This window comes from Neofelis nebulosa, chromosome 3, assembly GCF_028018385.1.
Source record: "Neofelis nebulosa isolate mNeoNeb1 chromosome 3, mNeoNeb1.pri, whole genome shotgun sequence".
Taxonomy (NCBI): Eukaryota; Metazoa; Chordata; class Mammalia; order Carnivora; family Felidae; genus Neofelis; species Neofelis nebulosa.
Window position 1 is genome coordinate 140,636,947 of NC_080784.1, and position 17,669 is coordinate 140,654,615.

Below are 17,669 nucleotides of genomic sequence, written 5' to 3' on the forward strand. Positions count from 1 at the left end.
GCATCCTGCGAACTGGCAAACCAGGTGCGAGTTATGGCTCCAGAGTCCCGGAAGAGCGCATCTCCAAGCTGCTCCGAGGTCACGTGTCTTCTAGAAGGGCATTGGTGTGACCCAGGAGAGCACGTCCAGGATGCGTGCGCCTGTTTGCGCTCTGGGAGGGAAGGCGAGGTGGGATGGAGCTTGGCCGGGAAAACAGACCAGAGAGGGGTGGGAGGAGAGGGAGGGGAAGGAAAAGATGAACACGTCCCTGAACTTCTCCCCTCGTCCCACACACTTGAAATAGAAATAATAACAACATAAAAAACGCTTTACAACCACGATGTTATCTCCCTACTTAAGTTGCCTCACTCTGGAGGGTATGGGGTATAAAGTGCAGACTGCGGCTATCGCCGCTAGCTTGTCTCGGGAGTAAAGGTTCTGGCCGGTGTGGGTGCGCGCGCGGGTGACCCCACCTTTTGGGAAGCCGGCTCCCGGCTCTTCCACGCAGTAGCCCCGGCTGACCCTCCCCCCTCCCCTTCCTCCTCTCCTCCCTCCTTCCCTCCCTCCCTCCTTGCGCGTCTGCTCTGCACCGGCCCCCGCGGAGGAGGCAGGAGGCAGCAACCAAACCGCCGCAGCTCCTGCCCGCAGCGCGCTCGCCCGCGCCCGCGGATCCCACGTAGCCCGAGCGGCGGCAGAGGCGGCCCTGGGCCCGCGCCGCGCGCCCTGCGCACGGCCCGGGCTCGCTGAGCTGCCCAGCGCCGCAGGCGGCTGGGGAGGGAGGTGCGGGAGACGACGCGGAGACGCAGGGGCGGCGGCGCCAAGGTGATAAGCTGCGCACCTGGAAAGTTACCCGGCTGTCTGGTGAGGTTCGCGGGCGGAAGGTTTGGGCGCCCGGGGCAGCGCAGGCGGGGGACGGGGTCGGGTCGCGCGCGTGTGCCTGCCGTGCGTGCACTGCGAGCTGTGCGCTTCCGTTCCACACCCCGCCGGTCTCGTGCATGTGCTGTTTGTGTGTGGACGTGTGCACGCGTTGCGTTTGCTTGGTGTGGCAGCCTTCCGTGAGCTCCCGGAGGCGAGGGAAGGCTACTTAATTTTAAGAAGCTTGGCTGGGGGCGGCAGGGGAGAGCTCAGCCCCAGTGGGGATTCCTCAGGGTTGTCAAGCCTTGAGCTCCGAGCAGAACGGCGGTGGAGACTGTCGCTCCGGGCGGGGGGCTAGGCGCTGCTGTCCGGGCGTGCGCTCCAAGCGTCGCCTAGCCCTGGGTAGCTGCTAGGAGACAAGTACCGGGCAAGGACTTTATGAGTCCTTGTAAACTTGTGTGGGTGTTCTGTGGCACTCCCAGCACCGTGAGGCGCTTTCACATCGCTTGCTCTGTATTTCCCAGTGATGAAAAAACAAGAGCAGACAAACAGAAAACAATAAACCAGCCACTTAGGGGATGAGAGAGAAAGCAGTGGGTTCAAGTTGAAGAACTAGGGTGCGAACGCATGGCAGTTGAGGCCAGAGATGAGACTGGAAAGAAACAACTCGGGCAGAATTAACAAGTAGAAAGGTCTGATAGGAGCCTTGGTGTCCTGATCTTCACCTTGTTCTCAAAGTTCCTAGGGGCTTTTTTATTATAAAGGAAGTGAGCAGCATAGAGCGTCCCCCCCCCCCCGCCCCCCCCCCCCCCCCCCCCAGTTCCTTACAAATTATTGTCTCGTTTCTTTGCAAGTTTCTATTTAACTACCGGACAAGGTGATCATCCCACATAGAATACAGTATCTGTTGCCAGCAGTCCTGTTTAGTGTGACACGGGAGAGTATGAACTAATACGGTGGAGAATCTCTTTGGAGAATTAGAGGCCATCCTCCCTACTGAAATGTGTAACTGAGAATAAAATATACAAAACGATGGTACGCAGAGATCTCTCTCTTCCGTGTGAAATCGTTAACTCCAGTCCTCTGGAATCCTTACAGAATTCTTACAAGTGAGGCTAATTCACCACACAGTGAAGGCGTATGTTGCTTGGATGTTGCCCAAATCTTTTGATCTCATAGTGTCTTGCTTCCTCTGGGCCGTTTTCCTATCAATTATTTCCTCTTCTATGTTTTCACCTACTCTATCTTCACTGCTTCATTATTCCAGGCTTACAAAGACTCTCAAGTTTCCACTGTTCTAAAAATCCATTTCATGAACCAAGATACCATCTTGAAATCCCTACTCTTAACATTAGCTCTTGTCAGCTCCTTTGTCATTGGCTTTCTATCCCAACTCTTGTGTGAAAGGCTAAATTCAGTGCTTTTCCCTCTGGTATAATTTGTTTTGATGTATCTGTGGGATGTGAACCACAGCCTGCTTACCTCTTGAAAACCTTATCTTCATGGCCTCCGTGATACTTCTCCTCGATATCTTACTTGTACTAGCATTCCTTCCCTGTCTTTGTTATTTGCTTCTCCTGCACTTCTATAAATAATATCCACAGGTATTTTCTAGATGTATTTATATAATAACAGAGGCGTTCCTTTCTTTTCTCCCTTAGTGATCTCATCTGCTAATGGGACTTCAACCTCTCACCTCTGTAAAGCAGTCTCTTGCCTTGAGCTCTTTTTTTTTGCTACTATCTGCTACACATTTCTACCTTGATGACATTCAGGCACCTTGCACTCAACATATATAAATTCAGCCTGATTACTGTCTCATAAAGTGCACTCATTCCTCTGAATTAAGACAGTGTCAAAGTTTTGAATGAATGAATGAATGAGTTAATATTACTGCCTTCCTCCAAGCCTTCTAAGATCAAAATATTGGAATTATTATTTTTTTTAACCTTCCTCTGTGTGCACCCATTTAATCACCACATTGAGGGATTCAACCCCCGAAGGATTCCTCCCACCTTTGCCATATTTTACCGTGAATCCACTCATACCCTTTTCCACTTTTGCCAAAACAATAGCTTCTTCTTAGCATATCTCTAGTTTTTCTTTCAAATGTCATATAGGCCTAGACACTCTTTCTCTCCTCATGGCCAGTCTCCTGGGCCCTTTCATCCACTACTTCAGCTTCAGCCTCTACTTAGGTATCAAAGATTGCTACATATTTTCAGCTCCCCCCTTCTGGGTTTCTAGTCCCTCATATCTTACTGTCTACCGAACTCCTCCACACCAAAGTTTCCATGGGTCCTTCAAACTGAGTGTGTCCAGGGGCGCCTGGGTGGCTCAGTCGTTTAAGCAGCCGACTTCAGCTCAGGTCATGATCTCACGGTCCGTGAGTTCAAGCTCCGCGTCGGGCTCTGTGCTGACAGCTCAGAGCCTGGAGCCTGTTTTGGATTCTGTGTCTCCCTCTCTCTGACCCTCCCCCATTCATGCTCTGTCTCTCTCTGTCTCAAAAATAATAAACGTTAAAAAAAAATTAAAAAAAAAAAAAAAGCTGAGTGTGTCCAAAGTTAAACTCACTGTCTTAGGCCTCCAAGATGCTCCTCATTTTGGTTAATGACATCACCTCTTACCCAGTTGCCACAATGGAAATTTCCAAATCTTTGTTCTCTTTCTTCTTATCACCACTCAAATTCCATCAGTTATAATCTCTTGACCTACCCGTATAGAATTACATTTCTCTGTCTTGGCCTGTCTATATGATACTCCAGCACCCCAAAATAGCTGAATGGAACGCCACCACATTTGGCAGTGAACATATAGGGTATGTGGCATTTGTAAAATTCACTATGAATATTCTGTTGGGTGGAGAGGCACTTCGAAGAGAATCAACCTCAGGAGTAGCTGAAACTGTAGCTCATATGACTGCCCGACAAGGGAAGATTACTCTCCAAACTAATATGTTGTGGATAGAGAAAAATATCAGTAGATTAAAAACTGAGCCCCAGGTCATCAGTTACAAGGTCAGATGGGCAGATGCTTTTAATTGTGGCATTGATAGAATTGAGCTGTTCTCACAAGGGCAGCTCTGTGTGCTTTCCTTCAGGGAGAAGAAGCAGGGATTTACATATTTAGTGATGGTTAATTATTTTCTAAAAGAACTTTGTTGAAACAAAGTTAAGGATAACACCAAATGCATCAGTTTCATATAGACTTAGAAGACTATCATATAGACTTAGAAGACTGTGTAATTCACTCCTCTGATTTCAGGGTAAAGTACCCTTTTCTTGGAAAAGAATCTATTCTGTGTTTCATGATTTATTAAAGAGAAGCAAATTGCAGCGTTACCTATAGCCACAACTTTTACCAAATCCCCGATGATCATGTTTTTCTCTTCTGGCTACCATGGAGATGATCCATTTTTATCTTGAGTTCAAGAAGTTCAAGACACTAGAATAGGGTTGGGGCTATGGCCTTATCCTGTCCTGAGCACCTTTTACTTGGGTTGGTGCAATAACCTCTCACTGTTTCTCTTCCTCTATGCTCTTTTCACTCCATTCTATATTTATAGCCAAGAAAATTATTTTATTTTTCTCAAGGGCACATCTGACCACATAACTTGAAAAACACTTGACCTCCACTAAAATCCAGATATCATCGCATGGTATATGAAGTTCTTCTGCATCTTATTCCTGCATCGGACTTTTCATTTCTCATGCCTCTCTTTCTCCTGTCATGCATTTCAGCTATTTCCTGGGTATGCCGTCAGCCTTTTTGCATTCACTCCTTAATACATGTTCTTTTTTTTTTAATTAATAGACTTTAGTTTTTAGAGCAGTTTTAGGTTTATAGAAAAATTAGGTGAAAAGTACAGTTTGCATATATTCCCCTGCCCCCCCCCATTCTCTATTCTTAACATCTTGTATCAATGTAGTACATTTATTATAATTGATGAACCAGAATTGATACGTGATTATTAACTAAAGTACCTAGGCTGCAAAAGGGTTCATTCTTTGTGTTGTACCTTCAGTGGGGTTGGACAAATGTATAAGACATGTATCCACCATTACAGCATCACACAGAGTAGTTTCACTACCCTAAGATTCCCCCATACTCCGCGTATTCATTCCTCCCTCTCTCTCGCCAAGTCCCTGCAATCACTGATCTTTTTACTGTCTCTAAGTTTTGTCTTTTCCAGAATGTCATATAGTTGAAATCATGCAGTATGTAGATTTTTCAGATTGACTCATTTCATTGAGTAATATGTTTTTAAAGTTCCTTCATGTCTTTCCATGGCTTAATACTTACTACTTTTCAGCCCTGAATAATATTCCATTGTCTAGATATACCATGGTTCAGTATATCTAGATATACCTTCCGTCTGTTCATTGAAGGACATTTTGATTGCTTCCAGGTTGTGACAGTTATGGATAAAGTTACTATAAATATCTTTGTGCAGGTTTTGGTGTGGACATACATTTTCATATCAGTCAAATTAACACCAAGGAGCATGATTGCTGGGTTATCTGATTATTTAGCTTTGTAAGAAACTCCCAAACTGCCTTCTAAAGTGACTATGATTTCACATTCTTATTAGCAATGAATGAGAATCCTTGCTGCTCCATGTTATCCCCAGAATTTGGTGTTGTCAGGGCTTGGATTTTGGTCATCCTGATAAGTGTGTAGTGGCATCTTACTGTTGGTTTAATTTGAGATTCTCTCATGACATATAATGTTGAGCACCTTTTCATATGCTTACTTTCCACGTGTGTATCTTCTGAGGTGAGGTATCTGTGTATATTTTTGCCCGTTTTTCAACTAGATTGTTTGCTTTCTTATTGTTGAGTGCTAAGAGTTCTTTGTATATTTTGGATCCTAGTCCTTTATTAGATATGTGCTCTGCAAATGCTTCCTCCCAGTCTGTGGCTTGTCATTGCGTCCTCTCAACAGTGTCTTTGCAGAGCAGATGTTTTAAATGCTAATGAAGTTCACCTTATAATTTTTTTTTTTCCTTTCATGGATTGTGCTTTTGGTGTTTTATCTAAAAAGTCATCACCAAGCCCACTTAGAGTTTTGCCTATATTGTCTACTAGCAGTTTTATGGTTTTGTGTTTTACATTTAGGTCTTTGAAATATTTGAGGATAATTTTTGTGAAAGATGTAAGGTCCTTGTCTAGATTAATGTGTGCACACGAGTATGGTGGTTATCCTATTTGTTAAAAAACCATCCTTTTCCCATTGAACTACTTTTGTTCTTTGTCAAAGGTCAGTTAACTATATTTGTCCGAGTCTATTTCTGAGCTCTAGTATGTACCATTAACCTATTTGTCTATTCTTTAACTGATATCACACTGTCTTGATTACTGCAAGCTTTATAGTACGTCTGTTCTTTCTTTCTTTCTTTCTTTCTTTCTTTCTTTCTTTCTTTCTTTCTTTCTTTCTTTCTTAATAGTAAGTCTTAAAGTCTGGAGGTATCACCGCTGACTTTGTTCTCCTATAATATTGTGTTTATTTAGTACGTACTCTTTGATCAATAAGTTTTTCTACTAAGATGAGTTATTTTGTTGGGTAATGTTAGCAAGTAATAATAGCAATGTTTAATATGGTTTATCTCATTTGACCCTCTAATAACTCTAAATGATATGTATAGTCATTGTATCTGCCTGTAGCTCTATGTGTCTATCTCTTCTATTATTGACACTCGAGCCCCACGCCATGCCCAAGGGCATATATATGCTAAGTGAAAATGCTCGGATTGAGACTCTGGCTGTGTAACTTTAGCCAGCACTATACCATCTCCCATATTTACAGATATATGTATTTATATCAGACTCCAGATGGGGGAGAGAGAGAAATAGATATTATCTAGATCAGAGCCAAGATTTTGGTTTCAAACTACTGTAGAGCTGGAGGAAAAACAGACAACAAAACCTAATTCCTCCCACGCTGGCTGTCAGGTGTTAATCCACCTGCAAGAGCCTTCAGGGTTTTGCTTTTCCTGTGTCTTTTCTAGTTACTTCTCGTAATGACATTTCCGAAGTAGTTATCACATTAACGTAATAATAATTAAAAAATTTATGTAGTTTTCCTCTCTTCCTGCCAAATGCCACAATGCATTCTATTCCTCTTGCCTGTTTCTGGGTACAGAAGAATACTGCATTCACAGTGAGTCATGTTTTTTTATTGTCTTCAAAAACAGTTAGGCAGGCCCCTTTGGTTTCAGGATTACACTGCAATATGTGAAAACAGGTAGGGACAGCAGGAGGGAATTATGAAGCTTGAAGAGTCCTTGCAGTCCTGTAACCTGGGCTGGGTCATTTGTGATGCTTTCTGGTCTCCATGTTTTGGTGGAGTTTCCCTTATCAGGGTAGATTTCCCTAAGATATTCCAGAATGACTTCTTTTCTTCATGGAAGAGATAAACCAGGCCGAGTTTAGGTTCCCCTAACCCCAGGGAGTAACTGGCATCTTTAAAGACTTCTTGTCTGGAAGGCATGCAGCATGCTAGACTTTGTCCCATCCAGCAACAATTTCTTCTGGAAGTTTCCTTGCACCAAGACACTCGGTGCCTTGTCTCCAGCCACACACTGTGAGAGCTCCCCGGTGCCTGCTGTGTGCCAAATATTGTACAGGATTCCTAACAAACGTAATCTTCATAATAATCCTATGAGCTGGGTATGACTTTCTAGATTGGAAAACCAATCTAGGATTCTAAGGCGTTTGTAGAAGGCTGCGCACCCGGGAAAGGGCAGATTGTTTTCCTACCCCGGCTGGCTTGACTCCATTACTTAGGTTAAATTCTGATCTTCATCTCCAGGCTCATTTCCTTTTACATCATGTCTTGCCCCCTGATTCTAAGAATGACTCTATTAACCCACAGTTTCTGGATCGATGGAGAAACAGCTTCTGTTGCCAGCCATACATTCTCCTTGTGGCTAGCAATACATTTTTGAGAAATAGATTACCTATCTTAGTGACGAATATAGGAAACAGAATGAATCTAATTAGGTTTTGTGAAACCAAACACTTGTCTTGGCTTGAGGGACAAGAACATTTAAATGAGTGAACTAAGTAAGAAATCAGACTTAGTATTGAGCCATTCGGGAACTTACTTATATATCTTAAATTAGTTACTTGAAAGATGAGCTAGGTACTCTCGTTTCACCCCTCTTTGGAATTCTAAATAGCTTGAAAGATTTACACAGCTTCTAAACTGTCTTCATGAAAACCAGAGAATGGTTAGTGTTTGGGGAGAATTTAACACCTACCTAATTGTGTTTCAGGTTTGTAAAATTATTGGATCAGGACAGAATATTTTGAACACCATACATACAGCAAAAATGTTTCTAAAGCCTTTTCATGTTTAGAATGCTAGCCATGTTTTCTCTGTCAAATTTATTACAAATTCATGGAGTTATGCCCCTGATATAATACATGACAGTTAGGTTTTAGCAAACAATTGTTCTATGAATAAAGACTGAGTTAGTTTGGGGAGCCTGGGTGATTTAGTCAGTTAAGTGTCCGACTTCGGCTCAAGTCATGATCTCATGGTTCATGGGTATAAGCCCAACTTGGGGCTCTGTGCTGACAGCTCTGACCCCCTCCTCCACAAGCTCACACGCTTTCTCTTTCTCTCTCAAAAATAAATAAACATTGAAAAAATTTAAAAAAAATATTTAGTTTAATATTACATTTGAAGGTTTTTATGCTCATTTTTCTTTATAAAGCAGCTCCTTTTCCTCTGACCATTCCCTTCCTTCCATCCTGCCGTGGTTAGGAATGCTTGTCCATGGACCCAAAAAGCATGTCTGGAAGATGCTCACTGCTGCGTGTTAAAAACTTGTGCACACATTAATTTAAGAAACCTCTGGGGGCACCCATCTCATGCCTGTCATTCAGAATCTCATTCAAGTTCATTCCTAGGTCCCAATCTAACATCTTCTGAATTGCTTATTTGGGATACAGGGGTGTCCAGGGCCACGACTATGAATTCTAGTCTCCTCAACCTTTTTATATATTCTTAATATATAAGAATAATAAATGCTGCCAAGTCAAGAGAAACTTAGAGATTAAACCTGCCACATCTCTGCTACATAGTAAGGCAATTCTCTGGAGGCTAATGTTTATTAATGACTACTTGGAACCTGAATTCTATGAGGACTATCTGGGTATTGCAAGATTACTTTTACAAGTACATTTATTTTCTGTTTGTACCATCCATCTTAGGTGATATGCATTGGCTACTTGGTTGCATCTGTTTGAGGCTTAGAGGCTGTCTTACATCTTTCCATGTATGCCTTTATTGTTTTAGAGATCACGACTATTCTGGGAGAGCTAGCAATATCAGTCTAAGCATTTCATTTCTCCTTGAGTTTGAAATTTGGAGGGAGAGAGGGGCAAGAATGTGTGGCTTATATAACTACAAAGTTTCGTCTAGCTCTTTGGATATTATATAATGAGAGGTAATTTAAGCTTAGTTTACAAGTGTTATTATGCTTCTTGAGTTAAGGCTGTCAAAAATTGCACATGCACAAGTATGAAGTTTAAATAGGTAGCCTAAAAAGACTTAAACCTTATGGTAATTAATCAAAGCAGTATTTTCCAAACTCACCGTTTCAAGTTCTCTTTTGTGGTCTTGCTCAGGTCTGCTTAGTATCTGCAGATGATTTTTATTTTTATTATTTATTTTTTTTAGAACTTTTAAAGTGTTTATTTGTTTTTGAGAGAGAGAGAGACAGAGAGAGAGACAGAGAGAGAGACAGAGAGAGAGAGAGAGAGACAGGGTGTGAGCGGGGGAAGGGGCAGAGACACAGGGAGACACAGAATCCGAAGCAGGCTCCAGGCTGTGAGCTGTCAGCACAGAACCCCACTCTGGGCTCCAACCTGCGAACTGTGAGATCATGACCTGCGCCAAAGTTGGATGCTTAACTGAGTGAGCCACCCAGGCGTCCCTCTGTAGATGATTTTTAAGAAATTTTCATTGAACTGACTCAGTAAACCTAAATGCCTAGTTTATCTTTCACTTAAGCAATAATCTCAATGAAATCGCAACTTTGTGGGGGCAATTATTTATATTTCTAATGAATGTTAAAATAAACACATAGCTTTGAACTAAAAAACAGCAACAACAACAAAACATTCTGAATCAACTAAAATCACCTTGATGATCCTGATTTGTGTATCACATTCTGAGATTTGCTGGATTAGTGACCATTTTGGGGACTTCACTGAGCATATTCTTAATAGGAAAAGAATGAGCTCTGCGCTCATACCTCATCATATTTTGGACAACCTTGGCTTTAGGATATAAAGTAAAAGAAGTCAAAGAATCCGCATGCCTCTGTTTTACTTTCTAGTAACTGCCACCCAGCACTTTTTAACAGCGAGCCCTATCCGAAATGCAAAACATACTCGGTCCATAGAGCGGGAGCAAAGTGTTAATAAAGCAGTATCGACTCGGTCTCCTTCTCCGGAGGAGTGCAGATGTGCTGCTTTCTAACTCGGGCGTAGTTTCTCGCTATAGCTGCACAGAGCGCTGACAGAGCGGTGACATTTCCAAGCCTCTGCTTCTGTGGCTGCTCATTTGTGTTGCATCTTTGCCATGCTGACTTCCAAATTGCAGTCTTGTTGTGATGCTTTTGACAGCTGTCCAAGGAGAACGACCAGAGAGAACAGCAGGTAACTCAGGCCACTTGTGCAAAATGCTTAGGTGTGACACCTGTGCCATCAAAGGGACAGGGAAGAATGAATCCAAGGCCAACTCATGGAGAGATCAGGGAAATCAGTCAATAGCTTTGCTTCCGGAAGCAAAGGGAATTTATTGCTTATCAAATAATGATGGCCGCTGTGTTTCTATTTATGAACCAGATCGGAATGAGGAGTGGTGGGGGCTGTGGGGTGGTGAAGTTCCACTATGTAATTGCCGGTTCTCTGCCCTCTCTCAGGTCCTTGAGCAAAATGGGAAATGGTTCAGTGAAACCCAAACATTCTAAGCATCCAGATGGCCACTCCGGGAACCTCACCACCCATGCGCTGCGGAGCAAGGTGACAGAGCTGGAGAGGGAGCTGAGGAGGAAGGATGCTGAGATCCAGGAGCGGGAATACCATTTGAAGGAGCTGCGGGAACAGCTGTCGAAGCAGACCGTGGCCATTGCTGAGCTCACGGAGGAGCTCCAGAGCAAGTGCATCCAGCTGAACAAGCTTCAGGATGTGGTGCATATGCAGGGAGGAAGCCCACTTCAGGCCTCTCCAGATAAAGTGCCTCTTGAGGTCCACCGGAAGGCCTCGGGATTGGTCTCCCTCCATAGCCGGAGGGGAGCAAAAGCAGGGGTGTCTGCTGAACCCACCACCCGAACCTATGACCTCAATAAACCCCCTGAATTTTCTTTTGAGAAAGCAAGGGTCAGAAAGGACTCCAGGTAAGAAGTTCCCACACCCTTTTGACTCCAGTAGCTTTAAGATTATGAAAGACTAGGGTGATATTTTTTAGGCCGCCTCAGTGGAAAAGAGATAATAACCCTTTCCGATTTGGGGATAGAGGGACTTCTAAACTTGGTTTGGTTTGGATAGGCAAAACTTTTCTTTAAATCAGGAATTGCGTGTTAGCCAGACTTTGGTTTGTGGTGCGTATAACTGAGGAGCTGAGTTTACGAAAGTCATTTCCATGATCTCGAAAACCCTAGGGGAGTGAAGAGGTAGTCTTTGGGAGTCTCCCCTTCTCTCTGTCTATAGGAGGGGATTTAAAGGTGTACACAAATCACAGTGAACTATGAATACGTATAGCAAAACCTGCTTGCTAGCACTTAGCCAGCGTCATGAAAAAGGAGTAAGTTGGATCCTCCAAGGAGGAGGAGTCCATTCATTCGTCTCACAGGTGAAGCTGAGTACTACCACCTGCCAGCCACTGTGTTAGATGCTAAGTGTATATTAGTGAGTAATAGGCACAGAGCCTTTCTCGGGGGGAGATAGACAGTATACACAAAAACAAGGAGATGCTGTGTAATTATTAATTGGGATACATGATATGATGGAAAACAACAGGATAGTACGGGTGTCTGTGATTAGGGAGAGAGAAAATCAATGGAAAGTATTACTATCCAATTTTCTTTTCAACTTCTGTTCTTGAATATCTCTTATTTAACTCTTCCTTCTCAACTGCAGTTTTTCTGCAGACAGAATTGGGACTCTCATGGAGGCCTGGCTGAGGAGGTGACTTTTATCTGGGACCTGAAAGAGGGAAAAAAGCATAGAGGAGGTGGAAAGGGCATTTCAGAGAGAGGGAACAATGGAAAGTTAGAATTAAGTTTGAAAATAAAGATTTTTTACAAGAACTTATGAAAGTTTATGATAGCATTCTTGCACGTGTGTGTGCACACATGTATGTGTGCATGAGTGTGCGTGCATGTGTACATTTTCTAACTGAAGGTTGAATTTCCTAAACAGGAAAGATGAACTAGAAACATCCCAAGTTAGGGTCTCATTTCTACATTATTTTTATTTTATTTTATTTTTTAATTTTTTTTAATCCTTATTTATTTTTGAGAGAGAGTGAGAGAGCGGGAAGCAACAGAGAGAGAAGGAGACACAGGATCCAAAGCAGGCTCCAGGCTCTGAACTGTCAGCACAAAGCCCTATGAGGGGCTCAAACTCATGATCAGTGAGTTCACGACCTGAGCCAAAGTTGAACACTCAACCAACTGAGCCACCCAGGCGTCCCTGCATTATTTTTAAGTGAATGAATATTTATTAGATAAAATTAAATCTTGTGCCTTGATAATGTCTTGGCTGAGCCTGAATTTCTCTCGGAAAATGCAATATTTGTGAATTTAAAACAAATTTTAACTTACTCATAAACATGAGTCCTATAAATCAACGTAAGACATCCGACTTAAACAAATAAATGATTAATTTTGACAACAGAATTACAAAGGGAGGTTTAATTCATCAGTTTGTTGACAGTCACATAGTGAGTGATCAATAAATATTTGCTAAGGAAACAAGTCATGCTGGATTATTAATCATAATACTCTGTGGCTGAAAGAAATCTGATTAATGTTAGAGTTCAGAAGAATTTGTTGTAAGTCACGAGTTTTATTATTAGTTGGTTTAGAAAGGTCTTATCTATTCCCTTTGCAAAAGTAACATTTATTTTTAATGGTGTGATTTCAGAAATTATAAATGTTACAAACTTGTGCTTCAGAAATTGGATATCATCTAGTGTTCTCTGTTGATATAACAGATATAAGCATATATAGTAATGTATATGATATTACACATTGTGCATTATATTGTATTATATTGCTATTTCTGTTTAAGCACAATATATTATTTATCCACAAAAATCTTTCAGATAGGAATGTGATTGTATATCTGAGAGAAGCATGAAAGAATTTGATAGTCAATCATCTGCTTTGACCTTCTTCCTACATACTCTACTAGGTTTCTCTTGAGCAAAAATCATGTTCAATTATTTTGTTCCAAAGACTTGCCCATCTTGAGACAGAACACCATTATCCTAGTGTTAAGTAACTGAACAATCCAAGATAAACATGTTCCTTTGTGTTTCTTTATTAGCTCCATTATAACCAGGAAAAGAAAATCAGTAGTTAGGTACAATTTCTAGAAAAGAAAATCAGTAGTTAAGTACAACCACCTATCTTAGTGAGAGGGACAAGGGAGGGAAGATATTAGAGCTCTTGAATAAGCATTGGCAGTGATTCCCCTCGTCATAAAGGGAAGCCAGATGGGTACAAGTCTACGTTGAGGTCATGATGAAGAAATAGGCTAATGATTTTTAATGATTAAGTCCTGAAGAGATCAGACTAGATCATCCCTGCCCTCATATTCCACACATACTTTCATAGAGCCTTGTGCTTCTGAATTGAAAAATTAATTAGAATTTGGGAATCACTCTTTTTCATTGATTGGTTTGTGCCTCAGGTTCTACAAGTAATGCCGTGCTCACCGCAAGTGTAGCTGCCATCTGTCACCATACGATGCTATTACAATACCATTGACTGTATTCCCTATGCTGTACCTTTCATTCCTGTGACTTACACATTCCATAACTGGAAGCCTGTACTTCCCACTCTCCTTCACCCATCCCCCAGCCCCCTCCTTTCTGGCAACTAACTACCAGTTTGTTCTTTGTATTTGTGGGTCTTATTCAGTTTGTTTGTTTGTTCTGCTTTGTATTTTAGGTTCTACATATAACTGAAATTATACGATATTTATCTTTCTGTTGACTTGTTTTACTTAGTACCATACCCTCTAGTTTCCACCCATGTTATCACAAATGACAAAATCTCATTCTTTTTTATGGTTGATATTCCACTGCACACACACACACACACACACACACCCCACATCTTTATTCATTCATCTATTGATGGACACTTGGGTTCTTCCAATCTTGGCTATTGTAAATAATGCTACAGTAAACATAAGGGTGTACATACCTTTTCAAATTAGTGTTTTCATTTCCTTTGGGTAAATACCCAGCAGTGCAATACTGGATTGTAGGGTATTTCTATTTTAATTGTTTGAGGAACCTCCGTACTTTTTTCCATAGTGGTTGCACTGATTTACATTCCCAAGAACAGTGTCTGGGGGTTCCCTTTTCTCTGCATGCTTACTAACTCTTGTTATTTCTTGTCTTTTTGATAATAGCCATTCTGACTGGTATGAGGTGATATCTCATTTTGGTTTTGATTCATATTTCTCTGATGATTAGTGATGTTGAGCATCTTTTCTTGTGTCTGTTAGCCATTTGCATATCTTCTTTGGAAATAGATTATGTGTTTTTGACTGGAACTCCTATCTTCTGAGATGGGGATTATGACCTAGAGAAGTTTGGGAAAACTATGTAGACAACATAGGACCTGTGTTCAGTTTTAGGGCAAGGCCACAGAAAATGAGAATGTGCCTGTCAGATTGAAGTGGGCACAATAGGGTCACTCTTAAACTGCACTGAACCAACAGTATATCATAGTCTTTTGTAGTGACTTGGCTTTGTACCTACTGACCATTTTTGAGCTTCTGAAGCATGCAATTATGTGGGCACATAGACTGTTTCTATAGCAGGTACTCAGCTTTATTGAAGTATCATAAATCATGATGAGTCAGAGCACTCCAGTATGTCAAATGCTCTGATCTCTGATTTAAATTTATTATGGTAAACAGCAGAGGATTTAGAGCTAGAAGAACCTTAGAGATTGTTTCACGCTACCCCTTTTCTTGGAGAAGGGGGGAAGCAGGTGCAGGAGAGTTGCCGAATATGCCATGGTAAGTGGCAGAACTAAGATTAGAATCCAAGATTCTTGACCTTGAAACCAGTTATTTTCATTTACAATCCTAGTACTTAGAACTCCCCACAAAAATCAAAGGCCTCAAGTCAGGCCAGTTTAGGTACCAGCCTGATTTATTTTGATATGCCGCACTGCTTGGTGGGAAGAACAATGGTGCTTCCTGGCTTCTTCCAAGCATAGCTGAGCGAACTTATCCATTGCATCAATTCACCAAGTGCTGGATCCTCAGAGCTCGGGCCTGTGTGAAGAGGATACAGAGAATGGACTTGATCCACCTGATAGCATAGACTGTGGTATCCATGGGGGGCATGAGTGGGTTCCCAAATGAGTACAGTGCTTCTCAAGACTGAGAACTGAATGTCACTGGCAAAGGAGGGTGAGGAAGAGTTCAGATAGCATTTCTGTCCATGTCTGACCTGCCTTGAGTACCAAGACAACCATGTATTCAGAGGTCAGACCTTTCACTGAAATTGAATTTTCTGTTTATGTAGACATTGTTTAGCAAACTTCAGCATTGGCAGAGCAAAATTACAAGCTCATGCTGAATGTCTGGTGGAACACAGGCAAATTAATCAGAGACATCTGGCAAGTTGCTAGTATGACTGCCTTTCGCTAAGAATGCAAAAACTATCATTTGAAACCATTGTTCTTCCCTGAAAAGGAAAGATAAAACAAAGACTTGCCATCTGACTTCAGACGTTGACTCTAGTTTTAGGAAGGACAATTAGTTTCATTTGTCACTCCCATCCCAGGAGCAGAATAGGTAAAAGTGGAAAATGCTAGTGAGTCATCCATTTAAATAAGATCTACATCAAGGGATTGAGGAAGAGTATGGTTGTTATTATTTGTGTTTCCTTTGTAAAGCAAGGCTGAGTATTTGAATGTGCAGTATAGAAATGTAGCTCCTTTATTGGGCAGGAGTGTTTGTATGGAATGACTAAGAATAGTAATAATAATAGCATTTTTATATCCCTAATTATGTGCTGGGCACCATTCTGAATGCTTCACAAATACTGGATTATTTAATTCTCACAACAAACCTACACGATAGATATGATTATTTTCACCCTGTTCTATACATGAGGAAACTAGGACATGCAAAGTTTAATTACTTGCCCAAGATTACACAGCTTTTAATATCAGAACCAGTATTCAAAACCAGAACATCTGCTGTCTCAAGTCTGTTCTAACGACTCCTCTATACCACTTTTCCAAGATGAAAATTACATTTTAGTTGGGAAGCCTTGTAAAAATTCAAATATATAATTAGAAATAGATGCTTTTCTAATGCTTTTTTTTTGTATGATTACAAACTGCTTCTGGCTATTGTTATTTCTCCCGGAAAATTATGCTTCCAGAAAGTGCTGCCCTGTTCTCAGTTCGCAGTAGAGGAAAATCTTGCTGCCTATGGGAGGGAAAGAAACTTTTTTTTACTTCCATGAAATAGCGACTTAGATGCTGCTTTTTCAGAAGTTCCATGTCTAGATTTCACATCAATAGATTATTAAATATTTTAAAGAACATATGTACAGACTTTTAATAATCAGTTGGATCGTTAAAAAATTTGTGCATATGCTTATAAATACTATTGCCTTAACTTGAGTCTTCTGAAAAGCAGAAAATGAAACTCCCTTTGTAAGGAAAGAAAGAAGAGAAAAGTCCAGTTGTGGGGTGATCTGATAACAAGAAGCTGTGGGTGATGGCAGCGGGGTGATGTGTCTGATGAAAGTTGTCAGAATGTTTGAAAACAGAGGTTCTGTTCTACAGAAATGGTGTGCATTTAGACACCCCAATCAGACCTACCTACTCAAGGATGAAGTAGGAAAACTGTTACTGGTTAACTGCTAGATGTCTGTTGTTTTCTCAATGTTATCTCATGGAGGTAGGACACTTGCCTAATGAGGTGAGTGTTGCTTTTCCATTGCGTCAAAGAAGATGCAATGAAAGTTCAGAGTCATTCAACAATTTGCTCAAGGTCCTGGTGTTGGTAGTTCCTTGAACCAGGTTTTAAATCTGTGTCTACCTGATGCCCAGTGTGTGTTCTCTACCACGGTGTGCACAGCTCAAACAGAAAGTGCAGCCTGCAGTGTGAATGGCTGCCCTTGGGGGTGTGTGTGGAGGGGAAGTGGGGGAGGGTGGTGCTGTTTAAAAAAAAAAAAAAAGGAGAGGTAAAGAGTGCAGGCAAGTTGAGGAACCTGCCTAGAATTAGGTGGCAGTTGCCTGGACATCTTGGTGAAGTTAAGTAGGTTTTGGCAGACTTTCTGAGTCCTGGCCCCAGTCCCTCTCACTTCCTGCCTCTGACTTTCCTTCTTTCTGTCTAAGCCAAAGGCCCTGGGCTCCTTCTCATTGCGCACCCACACTCGGGCCCTCTCGCAGCTTCTGTGATGATCTTCTGCTTGGTTCATAGCCCCTCTTTGTTCCTTCTCACTTGATCCTCAAATCTGTCAGTCTGCCAGTTGCCAGGTGTTAGGAAAAATGTTTCCTTAAGCCTCGGAACACGCTGGGCACTCAAGGACTCATTGCTGCAAACAGTCAA

General features: G+C 41.8%; 1 protein-coding gene across 4 annotated transcripts in view; it reads left to right on the plus strand.

Moving 5' to 3' along the window:
• Positions 1–725: 725 nt before the first annotated feature.
• Positions 726–17,669, plus strand: part of PRKG2 (protein kinase cGMP-dependent 2) — a 103,917-nt gene continuing 86,973 nt past the window's right edge. For 3 of the 4 annotated variants that reach the window (XM_058722128.1, XM_058722127.1, XM_058722129.1), the window contains exons 1-2: positions 729–840; positions 10,772–11,245. In XM_058722128.1, the coding sequence (XP_058578111.1) occupies positions 10,785–11,245 (461 nt within the window). In that variant the 5' untranslated portion in view covers positions 729–840; positions 10,772–10,784. Of the gene's footprint in view, positions 841–10,771; positions 11,246–17,669 lie in introns of all 4 variants that reach the window. The other variant, XM_058722131.1, reaches the window with a different exon arrangement.